Source organism: Ciona robusta, chromosome 9, assembly GCF_009617815.1.
Source record: "Ciona robusta chromosome 9, ASM961781v2".
Classification (NCBI taxonomy): Eukaryota; Metazoa; Chordata; class Ascidiacea; order Phlebobranchia; family Cionidae; genus Ciona; species Ciona robusta.
In genome coordinates this window covers 5,307,108-5,330,857 of record NC_143243.1, presented here as the reverse complement: position 1 = coordinate 5,330,857, position 23,750 = coordinate 5,307,108, and the positions used below count along the sequence as shown (strand labels likewise).

Here is a 23,750-nt window from a genome sequence, read left to right as displayed (position 1 = left end):
CTGAATCTTTCATATACCTCTAGTATATTCCGTAAATTAGTAAAAATTATCAGATAGAAATTCTTTGAAATTTCAGTACAAGTGTGTTACTATATTCTGTATCTGTAATGGGGATCCATCACCTACACTAATTTTAAATTTTTTCCATCCGCAAGACGGCGCTAGCAATCTGTTTCTGTCTGTGTCGTGGAGATTTTTTGATCACGAGAATTTACGAAAGTTTAGTTACATTTATAAGCAGTGAGCACCAAAGCAGTTCAGTTTGTATGAGAATCGACGGTTAACTGTGACTATTAAGAGCATAATGAACATGAAAGCGTTCGGGAGCCACGGGGCTAGTGAATTTTCAGTGGCTAAATGCCCAAGCAATACCTTGTCAATGACAAACAGTATTATTGCGAATTATTCCGATTTTAAAAATGAAAGGTAAGTAAAATTTTTACATTCTACTTAATGCGTTTCTTTTATAAATGCTCTAACTAAGTCATTACTTGCCACTGATCTAGTCATGAAAGTGTACTAAATATTTTATATTTACAGTCATGTTATTGTGGAAAATGGAAGAAATCAAAAATTCTTATTCACTGTGAAAACGGATGATGGTATCCAACAAGGCAGCCTTGGATTTTCCGGGATACAGGTAACTATATTTACTAAATTAACTACTTTCCGAAATTCTACCCCACAGATAGGACATTGCAGTGTTTTTTCTTTAATTTTCAAAACAGACTATACTACCAAACGTTGCAACGAAAATTGCAAAAGAATCAAATTAGATGACATGGCACAAAATTTTGTGCACTCTCCTCTAGTTATCGCTGCTACCATTGTGTGCGTCTGTGTCTCTTTGCGCAAAACACTCAACGTGTACAATTGACATATTTTCATTTAGTAAATAGAATTGAATGTTGATGGGGTATATCGGTGCTGTTAATAAACTGTTTCCTTTTCAGAGAAAATGGGCCTATTTGGGTATCGGACAAAAAATAAGAGGTAACGTATAATTCTGTTTACCACTCCTAGTTTTACATTTTGAGAAATACTTTTTATTGTGCATGTGATATCAGAGTGTTCCCAATACTTTTCATAAATTTCACTTGATGTATTCTACATTATTTTTTCATAATTTATACCAAAGGACATTTCAACAATATGAAAATATTATAAAAAGTGTAAATTGCCTATTAAATACCAGTATTTGCAAGGTCATTTACAAGATGTAAATTTTATGCAATTTTCCCTTACTACTAATGTGCGTAGTATTTGCCTCATTAATGTATTTATTTTTACAGTTCAAGCATGCAAAATGACGGATGCTATAGCTCAAGAAGTCGTGTTTGAAATTGATTTCTTTCGCCGTCAACAAGCTAAGACGAAAATAAATTTCAACACTGATGAAATGGCGGAAATTTACTCGAGGCATTTTCGTGAATTTAACCATTCCTTTATGGAAGACCAAGAGGTAAAAAAAGGAATTACTGTTATAAAGAAATATTTAAATTTTCACCCAAATTTTGAGTGTTCTAAATGTTATGATAAATGCAATGTTTAATTTTGTTTTGAAATTTTTCTATCAGATATATGTCAGTCTTTTATTTTTTTATTTTATTAAAACATACATGAAAAAATATTTAATTTTTTATACTTTCTAGTTTTTGGTCACCATGAATGATATACATTTGATATTAACTGTCAAAGAGATCAAAACTAAGAGTGCAATGCAAGTAAATGGAAGGTTAACAGGATTGTTCAGTCTCGGAGAAACAAATGTAATGTTTTCGTCTGCACCAGAGTCCTCTATTTTGTTAGGAGGTAAATACAATATTCTTTACCTAAACTTTTCCTTAAATGCATTTACTTTTACTGTGGCATCAAAAAAGGTCACTAGTTCATACATACATGGCCCAACATGGGTATTCTAGTTTGAAAATCATTGTTTTCCCCAGGAAAGCACAGAATAAGAAAGCAAAATGCTGGAATTATAAATCCTGACTTTGACTTTCAAAGACTCGGCATTGGAGGCCTAGATGAAGAATTCAAAGAGATTTTTCGGTACTTTTCCTCTGTAAAAATTAAGTGGCCAAACAGTAATTCATTACTGGACTACAAAATTATTTTCTAAAAAAGTTGATTGCCAAATTTTATTTTTAATTTAGTTTTTTTTTTAAACTTGTCAAAATTGTCAGGCGAGCTTTTGCGTCCCGAGTTCTCCCTCCAGATGTTATAGAAAAGATGGGAGCCAAGCATGTTAAAGGTATTTTGCTCCATGGACCTCCAGGTTGTGGCAAAACACTGATGGCCCGACAGATAGGCACAATGTTAAGTGCCAGGGAACCGCAGGTAATACCTGTTTGCAGTGGCGCCGCCAGTGGGGTTTCAGGTGTCGTGACCCTTCCCCCCCCCCCCCTTTTAAACAAAAACAAATTTAAAAAAAAATTTTTTTTGAATAAAATTTTACCTATAGCGTGGTTTAACAACAACCGTTTTGTTTTTATTTCCCATTTCTTAACTGATTTATTGTATTATCTATATAATCAAATATATAGTTGTTTTATTTTGACAAATATGAAATGTGTAAACCAAATCTAGGATTGCTATGTTGATATTGTATCATGTTCATGCAGGGTATTTCTAGCAATTCAATTGTCATATGTATTCATAACGTTGGCTGTAAAACTTCATTTTTTAGATTGTAAACGGTCCTGAAATCTTGAACAAATATGTTGGAGAGTCAGAATCGAATATTCGAAAGTTGTTCGAAGCTGCAGAAGAAGAACAGAAAAAGGTGATTTTTTGGGGGTTATTGTGATTTTTTTTTTATTATCTTATTTACTACATGCTAGCCAAAGTAATATTATATATTACTGACGTAGTTTATTGTTTTGAACAATTAACAACAGTCTTTAAGAGTCGCAGGGATACAGGTATATTGTTGTTTAAATATTCTTTGTTTACTACCAAATGAGATGAGAAAAGAGGATGAAAAAATGACCCATGTCTTACTATATATATTACAGTAGTTATGTTTTTACAGTGCTGTTTTACGCCTAAAAACTCCACCAGTGACCCATACTTTAACATCATACCTTAATCATAAGTCCTAAACATATTTTAAGTTTGGTGTAAAACTTGTTTATTACATATCGAACTAAGAAATGACTTGACTCACTATAAAAGTATGTTAGGTGAATGAAACATAAACAAAACGCTTTGAAAGACAACTAAAACATACTGAAAGTGATTGCATTATTTTTGTAATATACCATGTGGCAGTAATAATAATAGGGTTGATAGTGACAAAATGGCTTCAGTGCCAAGATAACAAAATAGAGCTACTCTAAACAATAATCCTGTAATATCTTTTACCAGCTTGGAATAAACAGCGGTCTACACATCATAATATTTGATGAAATTGATGCCATATGTAAACAAAGAGGGAGTGTGTCTGGTGCATCGGGTGTACACGATACTGTGGTCAACCAACTGCTTTCGAAGATAGATGGAGTGGAACCACTCAACAACATTCTGGTCATTGGTGAGAATTTTGTGGATAACGAGACTTTAGTCTTATATATATTGTGTACAAAGTCTTGAATGTGTATGGTATCTTTCAGTTCTCAGGCATTGGTAAATGTTACTGCCAGAGGAGTCCTGCCGTCTCGACTTTTCAACAAGGGTGACATTGTATGTTTTGCTACCAAATTAAAAATCAGCCGTGAATAAAAACAGCTTTTACCTGCTCTAAAAAATATATTTTTTGTTAAAATTAAAAAAAAAGATGTTATACTTTAATTTTGTTACAAAAAATCCGAATTCACTTTAGGTATGACGAACAGACCGGATCTTATTGACGATGCTTTGCTTAGACCTGGAAGGCTCGAAGTAAAGAAAGAAATAGGTGGTTAATGTTTCTGTATTGTGTATATTCAATCAGGGTGAAATGATATTGTGAATTCTGGTACACTGTTAAAATTGGTGCATGTATTACCTTGTATTATTAAACAGTTTACTGTAGGATTTTCCAATGCAGATGGGCTGTGTTTGGTATGCCTGATGTATTTGTAATTCATTATAAAAATAGGTTTAAAACCTTGTTTTCTGCATTATATTAATAGCGAAGACAGAGGGGCATACCAACAAAAAAAATTAAAAATTGTAAATAGGTAGAGAATGAGATGGTCAAATGTGATATAATAAAGGTATTAATATACAAATTTAAATTTTTATTGGTATGATCTTTTAAAGGGTGTTCCCTTAATTGTATGTATTATATATATATATATATATATATAGTTTGCAAATTTCAAATAATATTACACATATTATTGAGGCCTATGGTTATATTACTTAGTAATTATAATTTGGTAAACAGCAACTTTTGCATAAGTGGCACGAAAATTCAGTCTGGGTCATTGTTAAACCCTGCTTCCAGGACTTCCCGACGAGAACGGGAGACTTGAGATCCTCAACATCCATACGGAAAAGATGAAAAGCTCAGACATGCTTGATGACGATGTCAACCTCCGCGAAATTGCGCAACTCACCAAGAACTTTAGTGGTGCTGAACTTGCAGGGCTTGTCGGTGCAGCACAGTCGTGTGCATTTGTTAGGCATACTAAGGTATATAATATATATATAGTTCATAAATTTTTTTTCATAATTTATTCTTGAAATTCTTATTCTGAATGTTGATTTTTTAATATTGTCTTAGACGAGTCTTTTTAGTACCCTCGGTTTCATGTTATTATTCTTTTTAACGAAATTTAGGAGGACTTTTTTAAAAACACAGAAAAGTCGTTAATCAAAGACCTCATTGATTATTGGGTACTTTATTGATTAAAATTGCACTTCTTTTAAAAATAGCTCTTTCGATACTTTTCCGAATTTTAATGATGTTGCTAAAAACAACGCTATTTCAAACTAAAATTGATATTTTATTGATTTATTGAAAGGCTGGGAGTAAAGTAGAAGTTGATCTTGACACAATCGATGAATTGAAAGTTTGTCGGGCAGATTTTATGGCTGGGTTGGAAAACGACATCAAACCAGTAAGATTACAAAATATTTTGACTCATCGTTTATTTAGATTTAGGACTATTGAATGAATATTTTAAGCACAGTATGAATATTTTAAGAATAGGTATGTTGCATAGTTTTATAATACAAATACACCCTGTGTATTAGGTGCTGTTTACATGCATTTAAGACCTAAGGTTCTGGTTTATATTAAAAACCACTTTACAAAATGATTTGTAAAAATTTTTTGTTACATGTTTCTATATTATTTTTACACCTTGTCCATTTTACCTACATTTTATTAAGATTTTGGTTTATATTGAAACCACCATACAAAAAGTTTCATAAAATTCTTTTGTTACTTATTTCTCTAAATATTTTTATACCTTCTGTTTCGGCTGCATTTTACCTACATTTGATTTTAAAACCTAAGATTCTTGTTAGGCGTATGGTGCTAAGGAAGAGGACATTGAACGTTTTATGAGGAACGGGGTTCTTATGTGGGGGCCACCTGTACAAACTGCACTTGATAGCGGGGATCTTTTGGTCAACCAGGTCTTTATGTGAAAAATCATTTTTTTTCAACATTCTGGGTTGTCTCAGTTAAAAAGAATAAATAAAAATACTTTTTCAAAGGACATTTAAAAATTACTTTTTGTACATCATTAAAATTATGATTAATTTTGATTTGTATATCATTAATATAATGATTTATATAAAGTTTACCAAATAACGGCTAAAATTTTCTATAAAGGTCCGAAACAGCAACAAGACACCTCTTGTTAGCGTGCTTATCACTGGAGCAGTTGGATGTGGAAAAACTGCTCTTGCTACCAGGATTGCACTTGATTCTGGCTTCCCGTTTCTAAAGATCTGCTCTCCTGGTGAGCTCGTGGGTTTCTCGGAAGCGGCGAAATGCCAACACTTGAAGAAAGTTTTTGACGACGCCTACAAGTCACAACTCAGCTGTGTGGTGATTGACGATATTGAAAAGCTAATCGGTGAGGTTTGAATTATTTATGTTTGTAGAGATTGGTGAGTTCGTTGGAAGTTAAGTGTCTTTCTAATCACAAAATCCAGTGGTTGACTGTTGGATATTATTTCTTTAATTTTTTTTTAGTCTAATTCTAAATTATTTAAGTTTTTTATAATTTTTTTTATTTTACTTTTTTGTTTTAACTTTTATATCAGTGTTAAACATATTACACTGCTACAGTTAGTATAACACCAAAAACATTAAACTATGTATGTTACTACCAAGGGCATATATGGCCTTGGGCAAGATGCTTAAAGGAAATTGCTGCAACCCAGTGGTCACTCTGAGTCTATGGTGTCGAAAAGCCAAGAAAATCATAAAAATATTGAAAATATCTCTGCAAAATTAAATACTTGGTAAAGTGATCACAGGGCACAGGATAAATGGGTTAAAATTGAACATAAATGAACATAAAATGTGCATTTCATTCCTCACTATATGTATAGCCTATAGGTAAAATTAATTTTGAAAGTTTTCTAAATAATTTTCTTTTTTAAGATTATAACCCGATTGGTCCCCGATTTTCAAACACCGTCACACAAGCCTTGATGGTTTTATTTAAGAACCTACCACCACCGGTAAGTCAAATCTCTTGGCTGTGAATCCATCAGTATGAACCTCATGCATACTTTATGAGCTGTAGTAATTAGTTATGAATTATTAAACTTCAAAAGCTATCCTACTTGAAAGGATAATGATTTTTTTTAATAATCAAAAATGCATGAATTTTCAAAATTTTTTGGGGGGGTGAAATGGTATGAATTTTTGTAATGTTTTTTTCGAGGGGTGATTAATAATATTTATAAGTTATTACAAAAATGGTAGAATTTTGGTATGTTTTTTCAGGTGTAGGGTAATACATTAATAATTATAACAAAAATGGTAGAATTTTGGATTTTTTTTTTTTCATGGTGGAGGGTATAATTATTAATTATAAGTTTTTCTATGCTGCAGAAATAATTTTTTTTATCTTTTTTTATTTTAATGATAGAAACGTCGCTTGTTGGTGATTGGGACTTCCAGTAACAAAGATCTTCTGCATGAAATGGGAATGGAGAAATGTTTCAGCTCGCATATACACGTACCATGCCTATCAAAGGCCCAGCATATTACCACAACATTAGAGGTAAAAACAATTTGTGTTTGCTGGTTAGTGTAATAGCTATACTATGCATAGGCGCCAAACCTGGGGTGGCAGGGTAGGCAGGCTGACTCTTGAATTTTCTGCACTGTATTTATTATTAAATATAGGAACTAAATTTGTTCTCTAGTAATGCATGTCTAACTATCCTTGCATTTTACTAAAGTATTATGTAAACTTGTGTGATTTAGTTTGGTTTATCAGCGATTTACATAAGATTTTTTTTAACATTTGCTCCTATATTCAAGTCCCATTTGAAAAGCAGTATAAAATGTAACCATATGGTTCAAATCTCTTAATAAGCTCCATTGAAATTTCTTAATCAGAAATGTATCTCAAGGGAAATTGTAATCAATACATTTAGATAGGTTTCTTTATAAATCAATACAGAAATGCTTTCATATAATTCACTAATGTACAATCCATAATATAAAGGTGTTATGTTACAATTTCATATTCCTTTGGATTTTTAAACCAGGATTTGAAGTGTAAAATTGTAATTATAAAGGTGTTAGTCACTGGTCTAAACGGTGTTGTCTCATTTCATTTTAGAAATACTTCTACCTTGCCAGAGAGAGCAGTAACCTTAAAAAAAATATTTTGTAAAAATATATTTTGTTGCATAAGAACAGGGTACTGACCAATCGCCTACCCAAATAAATATATTTTTATTCTAATTCAAAGTTAAAACAAGTTAAGTATAAATATATATACCACAAAAAATGTAGCATATTCTCACACAGACATAGGCATCATAATTTTTGTATTTAAGCGAAATATAAGGTGAATTTGTTAAAATAACAGTTAAATTCATAGTCAATAACACAGGAAACATCATTGAATAATGTGGTGAATGCAGTATGCTTTAGATGATTTAGGAATACACCTAGCAGCAGGGTAAAACCATTTATAAGAGTAAAAGTAGTGGTCTAAAACATACCATGTCACTCCTGTTTCAAAAGTGGCAGTAATATTTTCTTAAGCACCCCTTGAAAGGTTTGCTAAAGTGTTCCAAGTAAAAAGTTTTTTAAATTAAAAGTTGCGAAAACCCATAAAGTTATGCCTATAAATTTTTACAAACTTTTTTCTCATGTCACCCAGCTATTGGATGCTTTCACTCCCGAAGAACGATGTTCGATTGAACGCCTTATTAGTGGTCGTTCTGCATGGGTGGGCATAAAATCGTTGATACACATGGTCGGTACAGCGGAACAAGCAGAATCAACAATGCGTGTCCCGACTTTCCTCACTTTGTTAGAAGAAGAAGCTCAGTGAGTCCATCTAGTGACTGTTTTTTAATATAAAAAAAGTTACAAAATATAACTAAGGTAAAAAAAGTTTTGAAAAAAATTAAACTTTTTTTACATTTTTAAAAATAGCATTTTTAGCTTGATGATGAGCACAGAGTGTATATAGCAATTGTGTATGGTATGTCTTACTGGTTAACAGCTAAAAACATTGTAAACTACACGCAGGTTGCAAGAAAGGTCATGATGTTTTTATTGGATCCACACACTTCATCTCACCTGTATAGGGTGCTGTAAATTATCTTACTATCAGTATATCTTTATATAGTGAATGAAAACATGTTTAACTACAATCCATTAATTTTTAGGTACTTTATAAAATTAAATTCGACTCTCTGTTTATGAAGCTAAAATAAAATAAAAATGGGGAACCAGTATTAGCAGTCTAATATTTACCCAATTTTGATTAGTACTGCCCTTAGTTAGGCGCTAACTTTTTAAAATGCAGGGGAGGCAAAAACGTTGTTGCCATCGATATTTAGTTTTAATATTTAATATAGTGTAGAAAATTACAGGGTAGGCCTGCCTACCTCGCTACCCCAGGTTTGGCGCCTATGGTTATGCCAAAACTGGGTATTTTTATGCACAATTTTGGTAGTAAACAAATTATTCCTTGGTGTGACGTGCTTAGATGTAGTGTGTATTGTTGATCACTTGTGCAATAAACGTTTATTGATCTACCGCTACTAACTGTACACAGCTCTTAAAACTAAGTTTGTTTTAGTATTTTACAGGAATTATGAAACTGTTAGAAATAATTTGACTCTAGTCTGTGAACAGAAGCCTCTCCTATTCATTGCTGGTTGATATAAGTCGTCTGTCCCTCACAGTTATAACTATACAACTCAGTTTATCACAACGCAGTGGAATTTCTTACCCTAACAATATTTTATTAACAGTTTCTTAGCAGTGACCATGGGGTGTATTCAGCTACACTACACAATATGCTGTGCAGTTAGAAGTGCCTAACTTTTAATTAAAATTAAAATCCAAAAAGCTTTCATTTTTGTAATAACAATTGGTCCAACTGTCCTGGTCTTGCTGTTTTATCAAAGAACAATAAACCAGCTACAAGACATCAGATTTTTTCCCCTTACCCATCTACAAGACATCAGGTTTTTTAACCTGACCTGCCTTAAACTAAACTATACATACTGAAAATAACCCAAACCAGTACACATACTTTTGTATTTACAGTAATACTTTGATTATTCACACAACTTCTACAGTTTACTCTCAACAGACCGCAGTGACCTTCTGATAACCTTCCCACTCTGTGCTTTCGGAATCGAATCTCGAAAGATAATACCTCCACGCAGTTGCTTGTAACTTGACAGGCGATCTGTTGGAAAACAGCATTAAATTTCTATCATGCTTTAACAAAATGAAAAATATTAGGGCATAGGTTAAGATGGGACATTTTTTTATTGTATGTTCTATTCTCATTTGGTATTAAACAAAGAAATTACATTTTCACGACTGTAAAATGGGTTAGTAAGTGTTTAAATTTTAAAACAACATTAGGAAACATGGAGTTCGGGGTGCATTTAGTATCCCATCCCAACATACACTACTATATGTGAAAAGTTATTTTAAAAGTAAAACGTTTTACCTTTTAAATACTCGTGCACCTCTGAGGCGGTCAGAGATTCCTTCCTCTTTACTATAAAAGCTCTCGGAAGTTCTCCCGCTTCATTATCAGGCACTCCAAATACTGCTGCGTCAGCAATTTTAGGGTTTTCAAATAGAACGCGTTCTATCTCGGCCGGTGATACCTGTTGTTTAAACAGCAAAATAAACGAACTGGGTTTAACTTTTGTTAGGAGCAATTAGTTTTACTAATTTATTTTAGCGTTGCGGGGTAACAACAGTCGTTAAAACATCGGTATTATATGTTTCTTCACCTGAAATCCTTTATATTTGATCAAGTCTTTCAACCGGTCTACAATATAAATGTAACCTCTTTCGTCATAGTGCCCAATATCTCCACTCCGAAACCAATTGTCTTCATCAAAACTGTTCATTGTCGCTTCTGGAGCATTGTAATAGCCCATAAATACCTAAAGGACACATTAAAGCAATGTTAGTTTGGTGGACTTTATATACCGTTAAGAAAAGTTTGTATGCTGTAGCTTACCTGAGGCCCCTTGTACCGTAACTCTCCGTCTAGATTCGGACCCAGTTCTTTGCCAGTCTTAACATCTACAACCTGCATTCATGTGTCAATATAACAGTCCAAAAAATATGACAAGCCTATATAGGCTATATTACCTTCACTTGCAAATTAAACGCTACACGACCAACTGATTCTTTTGGACAGTCCGGCTCCAGACAACCTGACAGTGGCGCGGCTTCACTCATCCCATAACCTGTATAAGCAAACAATTAAGTTCGACAGTAAAGCTTGCGGGTCCAACAACATTGGTTTATCTTGACGGTTTTCCAAAGCTCCCTCAAGTTGTCACCAACTTTTACTGGCAAAGGGGCTGCTGCAGACAGAATGTATTCCATGGACGACAAATCGTACTTTTGCAAGTTTTCTTTTGAAAACGCAATCACCATTGGTGGTACAAGAGGGGCGTGTGTAATCTAGAGTCAAATCATACTTATAAATGTCCACACATTAACGTACACTGATGTACCTTGTACTTTTCTATTGCGGCAAGGCTGCTCGAAGCTTCAAATTTAGTCCCAACTATGAGTTTACAGCCTTGCGTGATAGCGCTGAGAGATGTGACCATTCCAAACATATGAAACATTGGTACAATGCAATAACATATTCCGTGGTTGGGAAGCTTTAATGTGGCTCTGGATGTAATTATAAACAATTAACTCACACAGAATACAAAGGGTGAACATATATGAAAAATACTTAATCTTCGCATGACGGGAAAACGTTATTCGTCACAACGCAGCTGTTCTTTTTCATACACCTCGTGCCCGCTTACGAATTGCTACGTTTGTAACTTTGTGAAGTGATGTTTTTACTATATGACTAACAAGCACTTTATTAGGCATATAGCGCATGTAAAAATATTGCTATATCGCTTGCTAAATGAAGTTTATATACTTACGACCATAGCAAGGTGTATGCAGTATATATAGCTTGAGAATGTTAAACTGCTTTTGGTTTTCCAGTGGTCCCGCTAGAAAACGGGAGAACAAAAGGTGTATTGCTAATGTCTCGTTTGGACGTCACTGGAACGTACTCTAAAAACAAGCAGAGCCACTTTAGATGCCTCTATACCGAGTTGTTATTTAAAAACAGCAGGGGCTGTTGGAGGTTGGGGTAAGATTGGACATGTTTTCATTCTATTTTCTCGTCGCATTTGGGAGTACTCAAAAACTGTTTTATGATAACAATACTTTATATGTATATATATTAGGGTGGGGAAAGATGGGACACCTTGAGCACATAATATCCTGATCAGGTTTTAAACAATTACCAACGGTCTATGGAAGCCGAGAGGATACGGTTTAATAAATCTTTGAATGTTCCTTGTGTGTCCCATCTTTTCCCTACCATAGTTAATAGTTATTTCTACCTTTCACAGAATATTCTTGATTTAATGATTGCCGTAAGCAGATATATTTCTCATGTTTTCCAAGCGTCGCTATTTTCTGCAAAACATTCAATATGAACGAATGTAACTTACTTATTCTTGTGCGGCCGATTTATTATGACAGTCGTTATAACGCAACTGTTCTGTTTTATAGGAATAGCTCTCAGATATGCACTACCACGTTTAATCTTTCATGCACCAAACATTGGGAACAGTTGTTAATAACCTTAATGGCAGTTACAGCTTCTGAAACATGCTCCAGTTTTTCCACGATATTTGAATCGGCAATTACAAGTTTTGGTGCAACAACATTGAACTGATGAATCATTTCACCTGGAAGTTTTAATGATAAATGAAAACAACTTATTTATAACTGCGTCACGGGACAACGACAGTCGGTATATAACTTTTTGGGTAAATATATTTTTGGAAATTTTTCATTTTTGTTTTATTTAGCTCACAACTTAATCGACAATGAGGGACTGCTGAAGCATTTACCGTGCTTGCTCAAGGAAGCACGCACGCGCACTATGGTAGCAGCATCGAGCCTCGAACCCGTCAACTTTGCGCTTCAGGTGAGCGCGTTAACCCGCACGTTACCACCGGCCGGGAAATTATATAACCAATTACCGGAATTATATAACGACTGTTTATTTAGTTTCCGAACGAATTTAAACCCTTCTAATGTATATGATATATTATAGTACTGGTTCACGTATTGAGCATCATATATTACAGTATGTCAATTACCATATAAATAGACAAATAGTAGAGTGGGGAAAGATGGGATACTTTTTCATTGTGTTTTCTCGTCCCATTTAGTAGTAAACAAAGAACAGGTAAAAATTATAAAACCGTATCCTCGCGACTCCCATATAGACTGTTGTTAATTGTTTAAAAAAACAGGACATTAGAATTATGTGATAAAAGTGTCCCGTCTTCCGCCACCCTTCTATATGTACTTTTTTAATATCGCAATTTTAGGTTGAGCGCGGTTCTAATGAATACTTACTTTGTGTGTGTTTTGGATTACACGTTGTAACACTAACACCCAATTCAGCAGCAGCTAATACCAGCATTAAATACTCTGCGCAGTTTCCACAGCAGAGAGCAATAACATCTCCGTTGCCAATACCTAACTTTATTAGTAGGTTTGCATATTTGATTGAGTTGTCATGTACTTGTGAGAAAGTGTAGCTTGCTTCTTCATTTCCAATATCAACCTAAAGTTAAAAAATGTAATGTCGGGTAATGTGATTTGGTCATCATAATATTCATCTTGGTCAAATGGTTGTCATCAAATAAAGAAGATACATTTATAGACATGCTGAATGAACCCTGTTAAATATTATCTTTAATAAAATAGAATAAAGTGTTGAAAGTATATGTACCGGTGTCGTGGTATAGTGGTTATAGCGCGCCTATACGCCTCTAACCCAGAGGTCACAAATGGGTTGTCCAAATTTATTACCAGACAAAAAAATCCCTAAAAAACATTTTTTCCGAAGTAACATTTAGGTAACTCGTAAGCTATGAAATAGAACATTCGTGTTATAACGACTGTTGTTTTCCAGCCACGCGTGGATAAAGTAAGTTACATTCAAAGAAAGCTTTGTAGATCTATAGCTATATATTTATCCAGCGCTTACCAGAGCTATATTCTCTCCGAAGCCCTTTAGTATCGGAAGATAGTAACTGCTGTAGCCTACACTTGGCAAAGGCAAATCATTAGGACGTGTCAGCACCATCTTACCATAGTATACTGAAGTGATAGTACGCTAACGAGACCACGTGACCACTTTTCACGCATGAGTGCACAGTTGCACTTCGCCCGACAGTTCAGCCAGACAGTGCAGTATAACAGTGCAAGGCAGAGTCCGTATATAAGCATTTTTATATGTTTATATACGGAAAAGGATCGCGAAAATTGTTGTATAATGTACAGTGACACATTTTTAATAGTTTAGCGAATTTGACTGATCGTTTGCGTAAAGAAATTACATTTGTAGCCAGATTGGAAATAATCATCATAGAGTAGCATATATACAATGGCCTCTGCTTAAACGAAAGTTTTCTGGACGACCTATTTGCTGATTCACTAACCACAGGTAGCACCAGATATAAGAACTTTACAAGTAAAAATCTCAGAACTTATGCATTGAGTTCTGATCTGGCAGATATTCAACCCACTGTAATTATTGAAGATTTCGGAAACAATTCTAATGCAATTATTGACATGATGGAGAAAGTGCCTGGACTGCTGAAATGCCCATATGCAGACTACCTGTATGTGCTCCAGCAAATCTACGTTCTTGCTGTGAAGAAAACACACAAAAATCCAAGGGAAATTGATTTTAATGCAGTGTTTCATAAAATATGGGAAACAACATTTATGAAAATATTTATCGATCATTTGCTGGATATACATGGTGATAGGGATGAAGAGGACAGCAGTTAATGTAGTATTTTTAACTAAACAGGAGCATATAAAATTATAAATAACACAATTATCGAGAATGGTCACGAGGTGTATGAAACAGAACACCTGTGTTATAACGACTGTCGTTTTCCCGGCACACATTTGTAAATATATGAACGCTTATATTTTATTTTAACACATTGCTTTATTTTTTCTTTGTTCTTTTCCTGCCCTTTTATTATTCTTGTTTGAACTGTATTTTGAAAATTTTATTATAATACCGACCTTTAAAAAAGAGTTTTGCTCTGGGTGCGATCAGTTAGTGCAGTATAAATGTTTTATTTATTATTCAGCTTATGCTTATCATGTGTATACAGTTTAAGAAGCGAAAAGTTATCCATAAATTTAAATAGCCTTTTGCCTCGACTGTGTCGATCTGTCCTGCTATCCTACCCAATACATCATTTCTTAAGGTTTTTTTTGATAAAGCAGGACAGAGGCCCTTCCTTGAGATCAATATTAGGATTATAGAATAAAAAAAACGGTAAAAGAAAAAAAGTTACAACTTTTTTCTTTTGGGCATCGGAGCATCACATACAGTGGTCCACATATTTTTGGTTCCGAATGTGGTGTTCCCACCTTTAATTTTTTTGATAACTTTTCTTTGGGTATAGTGTGCAACAGAATATCCAAACTGATGTATATCTGGGTCTTGCATTCGTCTGCCCATTTCACGCTAAATAAAAACATTCTAATTAATATAAAAATATTTGACAGAAAAAGGGTACTTTGATATATCATTTTGTTTCACATTCATAATTGATGTTTATTTTAAGAATTTGGGAAAATTACTGTAAAATTTGTAAACTGAGTAAGTTACAGGAAATTTGTAAATTTACTGTAACTTACTCAGTAACATGAGCCACAAACATTGCTGTACCTTCAGCTCCCTGGACAGAATCCAAGTTTTTTGCCACCTGTAAACTGAAGATATCTTTCGCCAGCTTAAGATTCATCTTAAAAGATAATAAAGTTGTTTTTAAAACTCCAAGTACAATATAGAAGGTGCAAGTTTAAAACACCATTAGTCACACAAATGGAAATTGCATGTTATTAAATATCTACCTTGGAGAAAGGATTTAGATGAATATGTGCCTTTGTTAAACGGGTTCGAAATAACAACATGGTTGATTGTTCTTGTTCGTATAGCTGGTCAATATGTTGCCATAAAATATCCATGCCTTTATAATTTATCAACCGAGTACCAGTAAAACCCGATGAACAGAGTGAATTTCTGACAGTCTGCAAAAAAATATTTGAATATTAAAAATTAGAAATAAGAAAAAAAGTAGTTTACCTTAAGCAAGTGTGGTGGATCGGAACAAAGAAATATAGGCCGTTCTTCTGAAAAGGGATTTGGGGCAACCAGAACAGAATCGTAATCCATGCGGACCATGCCCCCAGTTGAACTTACAAGTTTAAAAAATACTCTATTGATGTTTAATCCATCTGCTACAACGCAGTGAATTGCATTAGAATTGTTTCCGAAATCTTCAATAATTACAGTGGGTTGAATATCTGCCAGATCAGAACTCAATGCATAAGTTCTGAGATTTTTACTTGTAAAGTTCTTATATCTGGTGCTACCTGTGGTTAGTGAATCAGCAAATAGGTCGCCCAGAAAACTTTCGTTTAAGCAGAGGCCATTGTATATATGCTACTCTATGATGATTATTTCCAATCTGGCTACAAATGTAATTTCTTTACGCAAACGATCAGTCAAATTCGCTAAACTATTAAAAATGTGTCACTGTACATTATACAACAATTTTCGCGATCCTTTTCCGTATATAAACATATAAAAATGCTTATATACGGACTCTGCCTTGCACTGTTATACTGCACTGTCTGGCTGAACTGTCGGGCAAAGTGCAACTGTGCACTCATGCGTGAAAAGTGGTCACGTGGTCTCGTTAGCGTACTATCACTTCAGTATACTATGATCTTACCTAATTTTCTATAGTTATACTTCTAAAATCTGACTGGGTAATCATTAACTGCAGCAATGTGCGCCAGTTTTAACTCAGTTTACAGATGGTTTACCACGGAATCTACACCGGTTCGAACCGTGACAGTACGAAATACACTAGTGTCGCTATATTAACAATATTATAATCTTATGCTAAAAATGCACTATAAGCCTGCGGCGCTATAATTTAGCATATACAAACAGATTCGAAAGACTGGACATTCCATATAATACTACATGTATCCATGGTCTACTCAATATTGATGTATCTCAGTAAATTGACAGATGATTACTGAGCAGAACATGTTATTGTATATACGGTTTCGAGTAGAAAACGTACGTTAAAAATTGTGTATGCCAAGTGACACAAACGTTTTTTGCATTCTGCAATATCTTTTTTAATGTCCTTTTTCAACCAAGTCAATTGGTACGTATTCATTATAACTCTACTCTCTTAATGTTTTAATTTAATGTTGCACTAAACAGTAACGATTGACAATTTTACAACGATTATCCTTACATGCAAATTTTTACGTGCTAAATCTATTTTAGCATATAGCCCCGAGAGATATTTATTATAAGGTAGGCGTACAACAGACCTAACTTGCTTTGTTTGTATTAAAGTGAGTTTTGTTTGTCTGTTATAAGCCGGTGGTAAATTATAGATAGTGAACAAACAAGCGTAACGTCAAAATGTGAATTAAATGATACCGTATCGACACTATACCGACAGAGTATACAGCGTTATTAACGAGTTGAGTGAAACAAAGTATATAGTAGTGTGGGGGAAGATGGGACACATGTTTATTCTATTTTCTCGCCCGAATCTATAGTAAGCAATAAACATTTAAAGAATTATAAAACCGTATTCTAACAACTCCCATAGACCGTTGTTAATTGCTTAAAACACGATCATTATAATTGGGTATTATGTGCTGTAAAAATGTGTCCCATCATCCCACTCTACTATAACATATATATCCTCGCGTGGCGTGCGCTGGGAAAGACCGTCGTTTTAACACGTGTGTTCTGTTTCATGCACCTGTCTGCTTATACGAAATAGAACATATATATTATGTAACTTTATGGGTGATTATTTAATTTGATTTTGACATGATTTTATATGTATCGCTGACAATTTAGACAACCCAGCTTAAGAAACCACGGATTTAAAGCAATTATAATAAAGTTTTTTCCTAGGTATAAACGCGCCCACAATGGTAGCAGCGTCGACCCTCGAACCGGTTTCCTCTGAGGTAGTGGTAGCCGCTCCAACCCCTTTACCATGGCGTTGGACGGTCCATAGCTTTCCATTGACGTGCACAGTGCTTTTCACATAGTCTGTAATACACGGTATGCCTCCGTTCATTAGGCTGAACTGACTGAATGTTTCAACGCAGAAGTATCCAGTGCGACGTCGTACTTGGTAACGAATTTTCATGTTGCTTGAAATTACATTTCTCACTTCACGTTTCTAGTAGTTATTGGAAGTTTCCGTAAAACAGAAAACTGTGGGAAAGGATTTACTAAATTAAACGAAGAAATACTGTCATCTAGTCCTTTTCTCTTAGTACCATGGGGTGAGATATAGGAAATCGTTAGCACCTAAATCCGTTATTTCCTGATCGTGTTTTAAACAATTCACAACGGGGTATATATAGGAGTTGCAAGGATACGGTTTTATAATTCCTTGAATGTCCTTTATTTACTATCAAATGGTTTGAGAAAATAGAGTGAAATAGTGTCCCATCTTACCCCCACCTCACTATAGCATGTTTTAGTATATACCTGACTTGTTGATAATTCTATTGGTATCGTATGAACGAGCCACGTTCTTTCAAAAAAATCAAAATTGTGACCACATCTTGTCCAAGTCCTGTACCCGATAGCATGATTTAAAACGTTGTGGGATCTCTGGTTCGACCCTGCTTTCATTAAACTAAAAGGAAAATATTTTTTTAATTACAGTCGGTTTAGGAATAAAATATTTATAGTAGGGTGGGATAAGACGGGACACCTTTAGCACATAATATTCAAATATTCTGATCGCGTTTTGAACAATTAACAACAGTCTATGGGAGTTGTGGGGACACGATTTTATAACTCTTTGAACGTTTTTTGTTTACTACCAAATAAGACGAGAAAAAAATAGGAAAAAGGTGTCCCATCTTCCGCCACCTTGTTATAACCTAATTAAAAAACCGATAGCGACGATCGTATTATTCAAAAATGAAGAGAAAGGAGTCAACAGCAAAACGACAGTAGTTAAAACACGTATGGATAAAAAGTGTTGATAATAACGTAATTTAAAAAGCATGGTTGTTGAAGCCAATCACGAATATTACTTACTTTTCTATTTTTAAATGAATTCGATTGCTTGGTCTTATTAAGTTAGTTTGAATTAAATTTCTTAATATTGGTTCCCAGTGGTCGTTTTTCGGGTGAAGACGTTCCTAGAAATACAAAATAATATAATTATTATTGTATATATAGTATGCTGGGGGTAAAACTTGACTTGTTTTCATTCTGTTTTTTTTCGTCACATTTGGTAGTAAACAAAGAATATATTTACAGAATTGTATAAGTGTGACCTCACGACTTTTAAAATGCGTTGTTAAACAAGTTTGGGAAATATGGGATCATACATGTGTTTTTCCATCTTACCCCACGGTAGTATATATATTCATTAAACAGAAATAAAGTGTTAAGTTTTCTTACCCTGAGCATAAACGAAAGCCCGATAAATCCCAACTTCGGATGCTGTTCATGTGATATTTGGATCTACAAAAATATAAGACTGAATAAGACCAATGATATTTACATTAAATATAACGCAACTTTAAAGTAGGGGGGATGCAGGACACCTTTAGCACTTAATATCTAAATAACCTGATAGTGTTTTGAACAATTAACAACGGTCTATGGAAGTCATGGGGATACGGTTTTATAATTCTTTGAATGTTCTTTGTTTACTACCAAATAGATCGAGAAAATAGAATAAAAAGATGTCCCATTTCCCCCCACCCTACTATATTCTTTTGAAAACGATAGTAATAATCATGATATTTTAAAGAACGAAAAGAATTAAGGAAATTAACAGGAAAACAACAGTCTATGGGTAAAAAGTGTAAGAAAGAGGGTCGATTAAAAGCGTAGCTGTTGCACCCAACATATGGTATGCTTACACTGAGTTACTAACATTTAATTAAAATAAGTTAATAAGGAATTGGAAAAAAATGTGCCGAAGACTTATACACTTGGGAGACTATAGGCTTCAAGTATAGCATTGACCCAAAGGTTGGGTCATAATGATAATTTAGCCATGATAAATTTACACCTATAAACATATGCCTCAAAAACCTACCTCCCCTGCCCAGTAACTCGACTGAAACGAATGTCTCGAACCAACAGTTGCTGACTTGCCCCAAAATACATCCATATGTGTTACGTTAAGCTCTACTTTATTTTCACTCAGAATCGTTTGTACGGACGAAAGCGGGCGAAGCCGAACTAAAAAACAATTTAAGATTAGTAAACAATTGAACTGTCACACAGCAGGTAAACGGTTAAAATACTGGCATATACGGCTGTTGGTGTATAGTAGAGCGGGGTAAGATGGAACACGTGTACAGTGTGACAATCGTGTGTAAATCGCAACGCGCGGATCAGTTAACGATATTGAAAATAATAAAAATAAAGGTTAGTAGTCAATCAATTACCAAAATGTTCGCGCCTTTCTATAACCCATTCTGTTTGAGGATAATTCATTTCCCAGCCCCATACACGCCCATTGCTGTGGACTACTTTTGCAAGGGCGAGATCGTCCAGAAAATGGGAACATTTTAATTCATATTGTGGCAACGAAACTGGCCCGTCAACAATTTCAATTTCTCTGACTTCCGGTTTTAATTTCAAATCTGCGAAATGTATGCGGTTAAAACAAAATATAAAAAAGGGTAAACGCTCGTTTGTATTTATACCACTTACGTTTTATGCAAATAAAGTGCTGTCTTGTTTCGCAGTTAGTTACTTGAAACTGCTGGATTTGGTCGTTTGGGCTGAATACAGTGCACTGATTCTTGTCGAACGACTGTGAAAAGCAAACTTTGGTTACACATTTAACTATATAAAGAATTCGATTAGTTTATGTACACTGTACTTTGTACAGGACGTAGGTTATATTAGGACTACGAGTTTACGTTGGCGTGTAAGATTAAATATTGGCATTCAACTCCTATCAAAAAGATCTAAAGCCACATATGTTCTTAAATAGAATTAACTCTATTTCTCCAACCGCTTTCCATTCATGCAAGTAAATAAAACTCCCTTGGTCATCAAACAAGGCCTATATGGTTCATAAAAAAAAGAAAGGATTATTCTCTTCTCCCATAAGCAAACAAATTTAAAATATATTTAACTAAGTTTTTAAAGTCCTTCACGAAAATTTTTAAACAAAAGAAAATGTATGAAACATAACTTACTGGTCGTGAAATATAAAACAATGGCACAGAAGAAGTGCCATTGCTTCGTCTTCCAGCAACTAGACTTAATCTTGTTATCAGATTTTCATCAAGTTGATTAAAACTGAGCAAACTGGATCGTTTACCCTTCCAACGTTGGCAAAATCTCTCAGCTTCCGAATAAGTTTTGTCGAGATAAAACATGCGCACCTTGTCGGTTATTGCTCCTAAATGTTTAAAAACTTGTTAAAAATGTCAAAATATGGGCGTGAAGGACAACGCCTTGTGACCACTTGTCCCTTTTTTTAAACTCAGTGTACATGCCTAATAGGCTGTGGAAAGATGGTCGATGCTTTAATTCTTTCTTACCGTCCCATTTGGCAGTTAATAAAAATAATATTTACAGAATTATATAATCGTATTTTAGTAAATAGTTTTGCATAAGAAGAGCACTTATAAATTTAAATATATATATATATATATATATATATTATAAATAACGTTTGGTTTCATACAATATCCTGAATATACAACGCTAATATTACCGATAATTGATAATAGCATTATTTTTAAATCGTGCAAGCATCAAACAAAATTTGTCAATTTATTATTACATTTACGTTCCAACCGATGCAGGTAGATTCCACCCCCGCGTCCGTCTTATAGCAATGAAGTGTAAAATTACAGTAAGTTATATAGAATGCCATTTATGGTAAGGATCAGGAGCTACGAAAATGTAACAGACAAAAATCAAGTCAAACCAATTGTTGTAATATATAACTGTTACATTTTGTCAGTTACGTTTTCGTAACACCAAACCTTTACTATATTTCTTTACACAAGAGTCGTCCAACTCTATAAGCATCAGATTAGGGTTAGATTTTCAGAATTTATTACGTCATGGCATTTATATTAACATTTATGCTTACCCGTTTGGTGGCAAAATGAGAGACAAATTAGAACTTGAACAAAACTCGCTATAACAATTGAATTTAAATTCATTGTTTTTCGTTGTCAAGCTTTCTATTTGCTAACTAACCAGCAGTAACTAACTTCTATAGGCATAAAAGAGCAAAATGTTACAAGCAGTTATAACGTATGCAACTATATACTTTTAATATCGTTCGGAGGAATTCCATATTTGACCTAAATATTTGTTACTCGGCCGTACGTCATATTCATTGCGTATGTTCGACAATAAAACCGCATCCTCCTGCACTCTTTCAACTCACTTCCAATTAGCGAATATGGAACGCTGAGTATGTCAAAAAGTAAACTGTCTGAATAACTGTCATCTTCGAATACAGTAACCAAATCTTAAAAATCATCTACAATTACACTCAGAAGGTGTCTTTTAGAGGTGGATTTTGAATTGTGGAGTGGAGTGTTTGCCTTTATATACCGATCACACCCACCACTGCACACACGCCGCACTATTTCAAGAATTAAAATAACGCATTATGCTTTTCAATACCTTTTTCGTGATGCTTTTAGTTCAAGTCAGATTATTTTTCTGAAGAAAATATTTATAGCATCACACACCATTCAAAGTTTTTTTCTGTGATGTAACAGTAAACGTATATTACTCATGTTTTGGATGCGTCATTCCTTCTCATTACATTATTACATCTCGGTGACAAATATAACACGAACTGCTTGCCTATTTCGTAAATTGATTTCTTTTTTGTAATAATATTTTCAAGGCTACGAGAGTAACATCACGTACAAAAGTCTAACCCTGTAAATCTGTGGGAACTTTCGTGGTCGCTTTTAATTAGAAAAAGTCGCTTTATATTCACGTTTCTCGTGTGTGGTACACCTATCCCGAAATTAAGTCGTAGATAAAGTTTACGATTAGGATTTTATTAATTGAAGGTTTGTTTCACTTTAACTGCGTGGTATTTAATAAAACAACATATTATCCTTATAAAGGAACTCAAAATTTGTTGGTTTTAACATAAAATAAAGAAACAAGACTGCAATGAAAGGGTACACCTATATGTGTTATCACAAATTCGTAGTATACTGTAGGGGAAAATGGGACATCTTTAGCACATAATATACAAATATCCTGATCGTGTTTTAAACAATTAACAACAGTCTATGGGAGTTGCGAGGATATATGGTTTTATAATTTTTTGAATTTTCGTTGTTTACTACTAAATGAGACAAAAAAACAGAATGAAAAGTTGTCCATCGTCCGCCACCTGAATATAAATAACTTATTTATCCTTGCGTGGCAACGTCAGACGTTATAACACGGAATTTCTCTGTTTTATACGCACACATTGTGCCCACTGACAAACTAACACATATATAACTTCGTTATTTAGATAATGAATTCCTAAGAGAGCACTGATGGTTTCGGTCAATTTTTGATTAAGTGCCACATGCGTCCACAAAAACACACCCATGACGCAGCCTTGAACCCGTATACACTGTTCTATAAAAGGCAGGCGCGCTAACCACTATGTCATGGGGAAATGTACAGTTGTTATTTTCGCTGCAAGGTATCTGATCTGTAACAATTTCATGCTCCAATGCGTAAAGTATTGCTATACTATATACATATGTTTTGTGCATGTGAGTTTCTGATTTGTTTTATCAGCGTATATAAAACGATAATTTCGTATCACGAAAGTCGTGGAACGTAACTGCAAAGTTTGGAGCCAAACAAAACACTCATGCTGTCACGTATCTAGACGCGGCAGCTATCACGGCTTATGTTTTTCGTCGCGTAATTGTTGGGTATGTAGGCGTGTTGCAGTCCGTAGTACCA

The 23,750-nt window shown here is 34.2% G+C and overlaps 4 protein-coding genes across 5 annotated transcripts; 1 reads left to right on the top strand and 3 right to left on the bottom strand.

Moving 5' to 3' along the window:
• The first annotated feature begins 161 nt into the window (after positions 1-161).
• On the top strand, positions 162-9,186 carry LOC149731488 (vesicle-fusing ATPase-like). The gene is made up of 18 exons (XM_089884625.1): positions 162-426; positions 541-640; positions 954-993; positions 1,293-1,462; positions 1,653-1,812; positions 1,947-2,052; positions 2,187-2,340; positions 2,690-2,785; positions 3,370-3,535; positions 3,824-3,898; positions 4,433-4,620; positions 4,953-5,048; positions 5,461-5,571; positions 5,771-6,017; positions 6,551-6,630; positions 7,044-7,178; positions 8,295-8,464; positions 8,669-9,186. Exons 1-18 carry the CDS (start codon positions 305-307, stop codon positions 8,685-8,687), a joined length of 2,235 nt encoding a protein of 744 aa, XP_089740751.1. The 5' UTR covers positions 162-304; the 3' UTR covers positions 8,688-9,186.
• Positions 9,187-9,670: 484 nt separating this feature from the next.
• Positions 9,671-13,909, bottom strand: LOC149731487 (uncharacterized). The gene is made up of 13 exons (XM_089885539.1): positions 13,713-13,909; positions 13,076-13,286; positions 12,290-12,396; positions 12,046-12,121; positions 11,619-11,710; positions 11,501-11,505; positions 11,143-11,308; positions 10,921-11,089; positions 10,772-10,869; positions 10,638-10,709; positions 10,405-10,560; positions 10,113-10,275; positions 9,671-9,842 (listed from the first exon to the last, which is right to left on the bottom strand). Exons 1-13 carry the CDS (start codon positions 13,809-13,811, stop codon positions 9,724-9,726), a joined length of 1,533 nt encoding a protein of 510 aa, XP_089741665.1. The 5' UTR covers positions 13,812-13,909; the 3' UTR covers positions 9,671-9,723.
• Positions 13,910-14,400: 491 nt separating this feature from the next.
• LOC149731486 (uncharacterized) lies at positions 14,401-16,425 on the bottom strand. 2 transcript variants are annotated; one of them, XM_089884633.1, is made up of 4 exons: positions 15,840-16,425; positions 15,608-15,784; positions 15,392-15,498; positions 14,401-15,218 (listed from the first exon to the last, which is right to left on the bottom strand). In XM_089884633.1, exons 1-4 carry the CDS (start codon positions 15,936-15,938, stop codon positions 15,008-15,010), a joined length of 594 nt encoding a protein of 197 aa, XP_089740759.1. In that variant the 5' UTR covers positions 15,939-16,425; the 3' UTR covers positions 14,401-15,007. The 2 variants fall into 2 exon arrangements, with proteins under 2 accessions (XP_089740759.1, XP_089740760.1); XM_089884634.1 differs by having other exon boundaries at positions 15,423-15,498; positions 15,840-16,423.
• A 218-nt stretch (positions 16,426-16,643) lies between these two features.
• LOC149731485 (uncharacterized) lies at positions 16,644-22,537 on the bottom strand. Its single transcript, XM_089884631.1, has 9 exons — positions 21,901-22,537; positions 20,993-21,198; positions 20,499-20,601; positions 20,231-20,428; positions 19,876-20,021; positions 19,230-19,292; positions 18,861-18,964; positions 18,300-18,450; positions 16,644-18,020 (listed from the first exon to the last, which is right to left on the bottom strand). Exons 1-9 carry the CDS (start codon positions 21,971-21,973, stop codon positions 17,973-17,975), a joined length of 1,092 nt encoding a protein of 363 aa, XP_089740757.1. The 5' UTR covers positions 21,974-22,537; the 3' UTR covers positions 16,644-17,972.
• Between the last annotated feature and the right edge of the window lie 1,213 nt (positions 22,538-23,750).